The 11,212-nt window shown below is 37.4% G+C and overlaps 1 protein-coding gene across 1 annotated transcript in view; it reads left to right on the top strand.

Annotated features, from left to right (window-relative positions):
- The first annotated feature begins 366 nt into the window (after positions 1–366).
- ranbp2 (RAN binding protein 2) overlaps positions 367–11,212 on the top strand; it is a 43,304-nt gene continuing 32,458 nt past the window's right edge. Inside the window, exons 1-7 of the mRNA XM_002937658.5 lie at positions 367–670; positions 4,146–4,213; positions 5,557–5,668; positions 6,321–6,473; positions 6,791–7,018; positions 8,586–8,725; positions 10,446–10,644. Of these exons, the coding sequence (XP_002937704.2) occupies positions 599–670; positions 4,146–4,213; positions 5,557–5,668; positions 6,321–6,473; positions 6,791–7,018; positions 8,586–8,725; positions 10,446–10,644 (972 nt within the window). The 5' untranslated portion in view covers positions 367–598. The remainder of the gene's footprint in view (positions 671–4,145; positions 4,214–5,556; positions 5,669–6,320; positions 6,474–6,790; positions 7,019–8,585; positions 8,726–10,445; positions 10,645–11,212) is intronic.

The following is an 11,212-nucleotide window of genomic DNA, read 5'->3' as shown; positions in this document are numbered from 1 at the left end:
ACCTGGCTGGTAAAAATGTTGCTGGATGCCAATGTAGTTAAAAGTGAAAAAAACATTTAAAAAAAATGCTGGTACGTCCAGAAAAGGTAGAGACCCTATGTAACGCACTAATATGTCAATGACAAATAATGTACTAATCAGCTCGTGTAGTGATTTTTTTCGAATTTTATTTTCCTATTTGCAAACGCTATAAATTCCATCAGCCATGAACTGGTATAGCAATTTAAGAAAAATAAAATGCACGGTACTACCTGATATGCATCACAAAACCCCCCTTCCAGAATCCAAATACAGATACAATTCCTGTCACTCTAAGCATATACACACCCTTCCTTCGCCTTACGTTGTCGCTGACACATAAACTCCGCCCCTTTGAGGCAATTGGCCATGAGGAAGACGTCAAACGTCAGCGACACCGTATCGCCGGCCTCCACTGGGGGAAATTGTCTCTATGAAGGCGTCACATCCGCTTTTTACGCGCGATCCTGAAGTTTGTTTTCCTGCTGAGGTAGAAAGCCGGGGCCTCGTGGTAAAGACCGGTGGGAGAGGAGGGAACGGTCATTAGACAGCAACGATAAAGGCCGGTAACTTGCCCAGCATGAGGCGAAGTAAAGCAGAGCTCCAGAGATACATAGAAAATGCGCAGAACAGCGCGACATCACCCAGAGAGGTGAGCGGTATCATGAATTCGCGCCCCCGGGCCTTGAACTGTAATGGGCAGCAGTGCCTCTTACCTGGGAAACCATTCTTAGTTTAAGCGCTTGTGTTAAAGGCTCATTTTTACCCTGGAGTTGCACAAAACGGCAGCCTCCTCCTGGGAGATGTGTAGGGCCTTATAATACAGACCTGTCAACCTTCTCCCATGTCATTATTGTGATAAGGATCCATTCCTGGGTTTCTTAAAATCTGATTCCTCTTCACTCTAGATGGTAAAGTGTTGTCACAGAAATGCCCAGGTTACTTGAAATTTTGGCAGTTGCTTTGAAGCTTGTGGGTATGGATTAGGTTTAACTCTGTCGCACCCCAGGAGACCAGTAAATACTGTATATACATTTAACAATGTACACTACAGAACGAACTACAGACAGATGTATTACTTAGTCAATAAAAATGCCATACAGAAAATATTTTTTGTCAAGCTACCAAGCATTTCTTGTCACTCTTGTGTCCCCTACTCTGGCTAAACCTTAAGGGTGAAGACACACTGGGCTACTAGTAGCAGCTACTTTTTCAAGGCTACTAAACTCCAGAAAATACCCTGCCATAGTCAATACTGAGAATTGCCTCTGCTAAAACACACAAGACACATTAGTTGAAAAATTTGAGAACATTAGTTGAAAAATTTGAAAACCATTACAAATTTATAATGAATGTATATTGCAAAGTTGCTTAGAAATGTATTTTCTTTTATTAGGCAAAACATTTTTTTGTGCTGACATGTCCAACACAACAATTTAATTCCAAATAACATAAAATAAAACATGCCTTTCAATGCTGACATGCCAGGACAGATGTGTATTTTTTCTTGAAATTATGACTTATTGGCTTTTATTATATTTATGGATAGACCGGTCTTTAGATATATAATGGAGAAGAAGTTCAGCATTTGTAAGTTTACTTTACTTATAAAGCAGTGTGCTGTTTATGCCAATAGTCATACAGGAAACAGTGTACATATTTTGTTCACTGTGTCTAGATGTTGGGTTATCCTTCTCTTTTTTTTCTCCCTTAAAATCCAGTATATACTAGGATCCCTTAGAATACAAAATATACTAGGGAAACATTTGTTATAAATGAAGAGATACAGTCACTGCGCATTACAAGCATTTTCAGCATGTAAGGTTAAAGGAGAAGTGAAGTAGAATTGCTGGGAGGTGGTAATTGTTTTGCTCCCCCAGTGATTTCTAATTGCTAACCTGGCAGCAATTCCCTTGAAAAAAAAACGAATCCGTTCAGATACATTTATATACGCCTATGAGAACTTCCCAAATCCTTCTGAGAAACACGTATCATTGTCATTTCTAATCCAGGGAAGAACCTATCCCTTTATTCCTCATACAGACCCACATCCTATATTTAATGTTGACATCAAAATAATATCCGTAAACTCCACACTAATATGCACACTTAATTAATATTTTATTATATAAAGGTTTTGAGTAGAAACTGATTATGTTGCTATAGCTAGAAGACCCTAAGGTTTATGGCCCATAGGGGGAGAATAGTTGCCCACAATAAATCTTTGCTACCACGAGCGACTAATCTGCCGAGAATGCCTTCCCACTGGCTATAATGGTATTTGCCAGTGGGTAGGCATACGCATTGCTATGTCAACCAAAGTTTCCTCACAAGGAAACTTCAGAAAAAAGATGCAGTGCATATAACTTTTTTGGCTGTAGCCAAGATTAACAGCAGGTGACTAATTTCCTCATGGTCCCTTACCTTGGGGCAGTGGCACACAAGGAGATTAGTCAAATCTTCATTACCGCAGGCAACTAATCTCCCTGCAGTGCCAACCCAACGGCAAGAATGTAAATCACCAGTGGGATGGCATACGCGTTGCTTTGTTTTCCTGAGGTCGCCCAAAGTTTCCTCGATAGGCTATCTCCCTCGTGTGCCACTGCCCTTAAAGACTCCCTGACAGCAGTACTTCATCTAATGACTCGGGTTCTTCTCAGCAAATTAACTGTGATCCTGCTATTTGATAACCACACAGCACAACTCGTAAACCCACAATTTATTTCTAAATACCTAAATGTGTTTAGTATTTAAAGGTTCTAATTCACAAGTTCATATTTTTAAACCTTAACCCACTTTTTCAGTCCTGAAAGACCAATTGCACAATGAACCAACTTTCCCCTTATGCAAATTGGAAAAATTCATATTTGTAAAATGAAATACCTTCCCATGTTGTAATAAGTTCTCAGTAAGTTGCCTACTATATCCCTAAATCTAATCTAAGTCAAGCAGATTCCATCTAGAAAAAAAATACATGTTAGCCTGATCCACACCATGTGGTCCAATAACACACTTGACACTAATCACTCTTTGATACTGTAAACGCTGCCTCTACACTGCAAGGCCTGTGCTTTTTGTTTACATAAAAACTTATAAAGACCCAGATAATGCACTTATATAGATGCTACCAAAAGAACCTGAGCTACTTTGTACAAGATTTTTAACTAGTAAAACATGCTGTCTCCTGATATGCCATCTTGACAACTCTAGCCTTCTCTTTATTTTTTTCAACATTTGCTAAATGTGATACCTGTGTTAAGTAGGTAAAAAAAAATACCTTATAAACAGAGGGTACTTTCAAGTTTCAAGTAAATTACAATTGGTAATTATGATGGTATTCTGTTTTGTGCTGATGCACCTCTCTATTTAGTAAAGTGTCCAAAAGCTTCTCCTGATATTTTATATACAGGCATAGAATGTATAATCATACTGGAAGACAAACGAAAACTACCTTCCAAACTTAAGTTTGATGAATAGTTTTAAAAAAATTAATTTGTATAAAACCTTTGATACCACAGAAATGTCATACAGTGGGGTAGATCTGAAAGTCCTAGAGGCAAAACATTAGAAGATGATTTCATACATTGAAAGGGATCATGTCTAGTTAACCTTAGATTCTGGCAACCAATTATGAGTTTAATTATGGATTAACTATTCCTACCTTAAATTCTTAATCCATATACATGATTGTTGGTGCAGGTAGGCTCCCTGGTGCTCCACCCATGCTGCCAAGAAAAGTAGGGACTGCTGTAGAATTCCATAAGTGATTTTAAAAAAAATTTTTTGATGATTGACCAGGAGTGTCACCAATGTAAATACCAATGGGCATTACAAAATATGGTTTTCATCAGTTTTTTTTCCTGGTTGTTGTTGATGTCCGCTTCAATTGTTGTGGGGGTACAGTCCATAAAAATGTACTGTCTGTCAAATGCAGATTAAAACATGAGTGGTGCAATGACTTCATGCTATAGGTGACTTTTCCTATTCCAAGTTAAGTGTAATCTGTCCTGTAATACAGGTAATACATTATATGCATACACCAAATTATAAAGAACAGTAGAGAAAGCATCATTGTGTTAACTATTAGCTGCTCTGTCTTAATTGGATTTGTTCATTTTGTCTTCCAGAAATCAATGAAAGGATTTCTTTTTGCTAGACTCTACTATGAGGCTAAAGAATATGAACTTGCTAAAAGGTATCTGCTCTATTTATTCTTCTTAGTTTTTACTTTATTGGGGAAGCTCACCTCTCAACTAAATTTCAACTAATTTGTTTTTGGATGTGCCTTTTCAAATTATCTTCATTATTTGGTTTTTGTAAATGTTACCTTTCTATTTTGGTTCTCTTTAGCATGCAGCTTTGAATGCTGCTTTGTTTTTGGGCTCACTGATGCCTTTAATCAAGACATTGACTCTGCGGCTCCATTTTTATTATCGCCTTTAGGTCGAGGTCACACGAAGTGTATATCCGCTTCTCTCAGCCCTGCGGATCTGCTTGCCTACGCTTCTATGTGTGCCTGCATTGAAAACGATGGCATTGGCCCAAGTGTGGGCACACGGAGCAGATTGGAGGTTGGCCTGAAAAACACAAAAGCAGACGTTTTCCAGGCTGACCTCACACCGCTGTGTGTGCCTGCACTCTACAAGTGGATCCGCTTCTTCCAGCCTGGCTGAAAAATGCCATATATTATATATATGAGTGCAGGCACACACAGCGGTGCAAGGTCAGTTTTTTGATTGCTAGGATAATTAACCCTTACCAATAAGATAACCGTTTCATTTCAAGCTTGAGAGCTGCATAATAGAAAAAAAAAAAGGTAGATTATGAAAAAATGAAGACCAACTTCAAATTTGCATCCAAATCTGCTATGTACTGTGATTAAAAAGTTAATATTAAAGGAACAGTAACACTAAAAAATGAAAGTGTATAAAAGTAATTACAATATAATGTACTGTTGCCCTGCATTGCTACAACTGGTGTGTTTGCCTCAGAAAGACTACTATAGTTTATATAAGTAAGCAGCTGTGTAGACATGGGGCAGCCATTCAAAGGAGAAAAGGCACAGGTTACTTAGCAGATAACCGATAAACCCCCATTATATGGGGCTTATCTACTAGTTATCTGCTATGTAACCTGTGCCTTTCCTCCTTTTTTCCAGCTTGAATGGCTGCCCCCATGGCTACACAGCAGCTTATTTATATAGTAGCTTTTCTGTAGCAAAAACACCAGTTTTTTGCAGAGCAACAGCACATTATATTTTAATTACTATTAAACACTTTAATTTTTGATGTTACTGTTCCTGTTACTGTGAATTACCCCTTTGAGGTAGTTGCACACATTTTAACTGTTGAGTATCTTGAATTATTTAAATTTACTTTTTCTTACTGTTGCATAAAACACACTGTAGTTTAGAATTTTACCATTTTTTCTGGAGAAATTGTATTCATATTTGCACTTCTGTTCCCAGATTTAGTAATTTGATAATGTTGTATCATTTACATGGGAAAATTTTATCAAAAATAATGTTGTCATTTTCAGATGTGTGTCTTCGTACATTAGTGTACAGGAAAGAGACCCAAAAGCCCACAGATTCCTTGGACAACTGTTTGAGATTGAAGGAAATGTGGAAAAAGCTGTTGGCTGTTACAAGGTGATTTAAATTATATTCAAGTGGTTAGGTGGGATTGTTATATTTTTAATAGTACTTGGGTTAAATATTTAGTGCTAGTAACTTAGAGCAAATTGTCTGGACTTTAATTCTGCAACAGCTGGCACTCTTCATGAAATGTTGCTTTTAGCTGCTGTACCTTTTAAACGGTGATTTAAAGTCACGGTAAACCTGTTCCAAACCAAAGTTCTGTTACTGTTGAGAGAAGCAGCCTTTGATAGTTTATGGTCTGCAGTATGCTTTTTGCTATTTTTTTTTCATATAGCCACTCTATGGTTTTCTTCAGCTAAGGCAAATATGGAAGACCTTATAATTGCAAATATAGCAAAGCAATGTTCTCTGTGCACAAGCTGCCAAGCCCAATACATATCCATCTATGGAAATTAATATTATATGTAACCTGATCATCACATTCAAGTTACAAAAAGCAGTTAGAAAAAATATCATAATGATCACTGTCCATAATTTGGCACTACAAAATTATTTAATGCATATTTTAAACTTCTAGAAATGACAAAAAGACAAAGAGTGAGCGTTTCTTTAACTAAGCAAGGGATTTTTTTATTTTGAGTTAATGGCTACTACATAACCTATGTCATTCATATGACATGTTTAATATGTCTTTCTGTTTTAGCGTTCATTGGAGTTAAACCCCACTCAGAAGGATCTTGTTCTTAGGATTGCTGAGTTGATATGTACTCTAAATATCAAAGATGGCAGAGCAGAATACTGGGTGGACAGAGCATCCAAACTCTTCCCAGGAAGTCCTGAGATATACAGACTTAAAGTAAGCAAAATGTAATTCAATTGTAATTTTTTTTAATGCTTTACCTGTGAGATAAACTCCATACTGCTAAATTAAGTTCAATTGCAGTTTGTTAGCAAATCTTGTCATAAACAATTTCCATCCTTGCATTGCTTAAAGGCTTATGTAGTGGTTATTAAAACATGGCAGTTGTGACATGATCAGTCTTGGTTTTCTATAAAGTAAATGCCTGTTCTTTTTTTGTCTTTAATTCTATAATTTATAAAGTACTTGGTGTTTAGTGTAAATTTTAGTTGAATCTTCCTATTTTAATTGTGTATTATATCATTTTCTTTTAGGAACAACTACTTTCCTCACAAGGAGAAGCTGGGTGGAATCAGCTCTTCGATTTAATACAGGCCGAACTTTTTGCAAGGCCCAATGATGTGTATGTTAATATCAAGCTTGTAGATTTGTTTCTGTCCAACCAAAGACTGGAGGAAGCAGTTTGGCATTGCCTTAAACCCGAGAGAAGAGCTTTAAGGACAGATTTAGAATGGTGCTCCCGTGTTGTCCAAGTATTTAAGGTAAACATTTTAAAGCATCTTCTCTTTTTTTTTTTTTTGACCCTATGACTAAAAAGGGCTTAAACTACTGTTTACCAATACTGAAGGCCACACCTTATGAACCCTTTTAGTGTCGGCCTAATTTGCACTTCATTTCTATTAAATATGGATGGGGTCTAGGAACACTATATAGCACCTGTCTCAGCACAACTTAAGTTTTCCCTAAATTTTTGTATAAAAGAAGACTCATGTGACTGCCAATACCATAGTTCTAGACTGTGGGACAAGTATCATTAAAGGACATGTAAACCTCCCACAAAAAAATTTCATCAGTGAACAGTCTCTTACCTGCCACTATGGTTGTTAAATTGTTAATTTAAAAGGCGGCAGCATCCCCTTAATCACTTGGGATTCCTCCTCGTTTGGAACTCTCTTGCCCACCTCTGTGATCCAATTGTTCTTGGATAACCAAGCATGCTCTTCTCAACTCAGGTAATTAAACACACCCTCCAGTCTATCAGCCAATGAAGAGATGGCACTGCTGGTTCCCATAGAATCTCTGCTCTAGCTGTGCCCCCTGCTGGAGAAACATGTTTTTTCTCAGTTTAATGGTTACAGGGCTCAGAGGGGATATATACAATACAAATGGTGTAGTTTTGGGTGGGTGAGATTTACCCAACTTATATACATGGTAGGAAAATATAGGGTTTACATGTCCTTTTAATGCATTTGGAAAGGTGGCATGTGTACACATGCTTCCCCTTTAAAATAATAGGCATAATGCATGTTAAAAACAAGCCCTATTTATTGAGTTCATGTTAAACACAGGGGTATTTTGCCCCATTCAAAAGGCTAAAATATAGCAGTTCCTAACCTGTTTGTACATTGCATTTTTTATTTCAGGGACCCATAGCTTGCTGTGCCTAGCCTGCAGTTCCCTGATTTAGCTTTGATTTTAACATTGATTTAGCTGTGTCACCACAGCAGAGGCCTATTTCACTAACTGATATTTTATCAAGCACTAATGAAGGTTATTGCTGACTGTCTGCTCTTTACTGTTGAAATTTAAACGCATACAATAAAAATCAACACAGATACAAAATTATTTTAGCTTCATAAATCTTGTGATTTAAAATAAATTATCCTTTGTCTGGTCCTTAAAACCCTTAAAGGAGAAGGAAAAGTACAATCACTTGGGGGTACCCAGTGATTGCAATCACTTATCTGATACCCCAGGCTGGTTCCCGTCAGCAGAAAGCTGCACCGGCTCGAGGTACCTGCTTGTGAGCGATGCTCTTTCTCCTTACTTTCTTCGTGATCCCGGGACCCTTGCATGCACAGAACAGTGAAAAAGTGACTTTTTTTGTTAAAGTTCAACTTTTCACGCAAAGATACCTTGAAATGCAAAGCAGAGTCTGCAAAAGCATTTTTATTTATAGAAACAAGAAAACCCCCCGTATTTTGATGCACTAGGGGAGATACAGAGGTTTGTGGACAGTGACACTGGAGGCAAGAATAAAACTGAAAACTGTGTTGTTCATTCCCTTTTGAATTTTGTGATAATTCATACATTTTCTCAACTCCTTAGGAGTATCTGGCTTCAAAACAAGGGCAAAAGAACACCAATGTGAAGACAATAACAAAGGAACTGTTGCTTGCGCATTCTGATGTTGTCCTTTTGACTCTTTCTAAAAAGGATGTTTGGAAGAGTAAGGAAGCCCTTGAAAGGTATATGTTCTGCTGCAGTTTATTTCATTTTCCCCTTTTGTTTGTTCTATAGATTTCTAGCTCCCAATCTTGGAGCTTGTTAGATCATGCCTTGAATGGCAGTGGCACTGCATTTGGTAGTGTTCGCTAGGCTGCTGTTTGAAACAAATCTTAGGTGTTGAAAGTCAACAAAATATTAGCAGAAAACGAGGTTTCATCTTTTAAAGAAGCTGATGCTTCTATTTTGTCATTAGTGTAAGTCTTAATAATGAAATTTCATCTATATAATATCAAATTGAATGGCCCAGCACTCCCTCTGTAATTAATACATGTCTTTACGTTCACACGCTACTGTATCTGTTCAATGCAATAGTATCATTCTTGTGAAGGCCCCCTGAACTGAAACTTCAGAATAGATACCATATGATGTTATGAAAATAAAGATGTATCAGTTGCGGAGGGAGTGCTATTCTATTAAGTTTGGCATGATATTTGTATCATGCACCTTGCATTGAAGTAGGTTAAGGGCATGCAGTGTGGGACTCTTGTATCTGATCTTAGGAACCAACTCACAACAAGTACAGCAGCCCAAAGCATGTTGTGTAAATCGGCAGGAAATAAGATGCAAAGCTACTGCTGATACAAAAGGCAAAAAATGTCTTGCATTTTTAGCCTAATTCCTTGTTTAGCTTTATCTTTCTAAAATTTTCAATATAAATTCAGTGTGAGTGGTAAAATAGCACTATGATGTAGCATCTGTACTGTTGGTGAAATCCTTTAAAAGGTGTAGTATATAGTGTCAGATTCAATTTGGAGAAAAACTTATGGTTTGTATAACATGAAAACTCAGTTGTATGGGTCTAGTCCAGGGGTACCTGGAGTTTGTCACCCTGTGATCTACTCTTACCATCTGGCCTCTATCATGAGATCTACTTAAATAAAAATAGTTGATGTTTAATACCTAAATACACATAGCAATATATATAAAAGCAGTGTAAAATTCACATTATTGCCCACATAACAAGTGTCAACACAGCAGTATGGCTGCAGTCAAAAGCTCTGTTATGTTGGGGAAAAAAGAAGTGGTCTACCAAAAACTTTAAAGTGATCTACTGGTAGACCGCGATCTACCTCTTGGGCACCCCTGGTCTAGTCTATGCAGAAAATCTTTAAGTGAATTAGAATAAAACATGTTAGTCGCAGTTTTGAGAGGTTGAGGGGCTATCTGGCCCTTCAGTCACATAGGAAGGTGTGTGTAAAATTAATTAGGGGAAAATGTTTCCCTAGTTTCTAGGGTTCGAATTAGGTTTATGTATGAAGCAGCAGATAAGTGAAGGGACAGTGGAATTTGGGAGTCTCGGGAAGGCAGCCTGTAAATAGGGGTGCCAATTGTTTTATCCCATGGCTGGTAAGACAAGGTTGGGATAGTCCCAAGTTTGGGTAGGTGGCCTGGTGTGGTGGTAAGACGGGTTTAGCTAGTAGTTGAAATGTATAAATTCAAATGGTTGTGTCATAATGTGGTTGTAATATCCACCTTATATATTGTAATGTCCACCTTATAGTTACAGTATATGGTGTTTTTATTTAAGAGCTAAAGCATACAGCTTACCTTTACCGTGGCCCATTTGTTGCTATTTTAAGCATGCTAGTAGTTCCCAAGATGACTTCCCTGGGTTTGCCCTTTGCATCAGTATTTCGTATCTAAGTACATTTTTCTCTTTCTTGTATTTGAAATGTGTAGATTTGACCAGGCCCTCTTGTCGGTAAAACAATCTGTGAGTGGTACAGACGCTACTGATCTGTCTGTAACGTTTTATGAAATGAGAGGTCACTACTACATGCATGCTGGGACCCTGCTACTGAAAATGGCTCAGAACTCTGAAGTTCAGTGGAAGGCTTTAATTGAACCTGCTGCTCTCTGCTACCTTCTGGCTTATCAGGTAGGTGTTCTTTTAAATTGTTTTTAGTTCTTTTGAAATACTTGGTATTTGCTGGTATGACTTTTGTTTATTTGTGCACAACCAGTAAGAAAGTATTGGACCCATTATCCAGAATGCTTGGGACCTGGGGTTTTCCAGATAAGGAATCTTTTCGTAGTTTGGATCACCATACCTTTAGACTGCTAAAAATGTATTTGAACAATAAATAAACCCAATAGGATTGTTTTGCCTCCTATAAGGATTAGTTATATCTTAGTTAGGATCAAGTACAAGGTACTGTTTTATTACAGAGAAAGCGCAAATCATTTTTAAAATCTACAATTATTTACTTATAATGGAGTCTATGGAAGGTGGCCCTCCCATAATTTACAACTTTCTGGATAATGGTTTTCCGGATAACAGATCCCATACCTGTACTGTTTTCTGAGCTGCTGCAGTTATGCCTGTGAAAAAGAATTGAAAAAAAAATTACTGACTATTGCTGGAAAATTGACCTGTGTTACCCTCTCAGAGTTAAAATATATGCCTTTTTTATATAATTACTTTCATCTGGCATTGATGGTTTTTG

Source organism: Xenopus tropicalis, chromosome 2 (genome assembly GCF_000004195.4).
Source record: "Xenopus tropicalis strain Nigerian chromosome 2, UCB_Xtro_10.0, whole genome shotgun sequence".
NCBI classification, from domain to species: domain Eukaryota; kingdom Metazoa; phylum Chordata; class Amphibia; order Anura; family Pipidae; genus Xenopus; species Xenopus tropicalis.
Note: the sequence above shows the minus strand (reverse complement) of the source record. Positions and strands in the feature narration are given on the sequence as shown.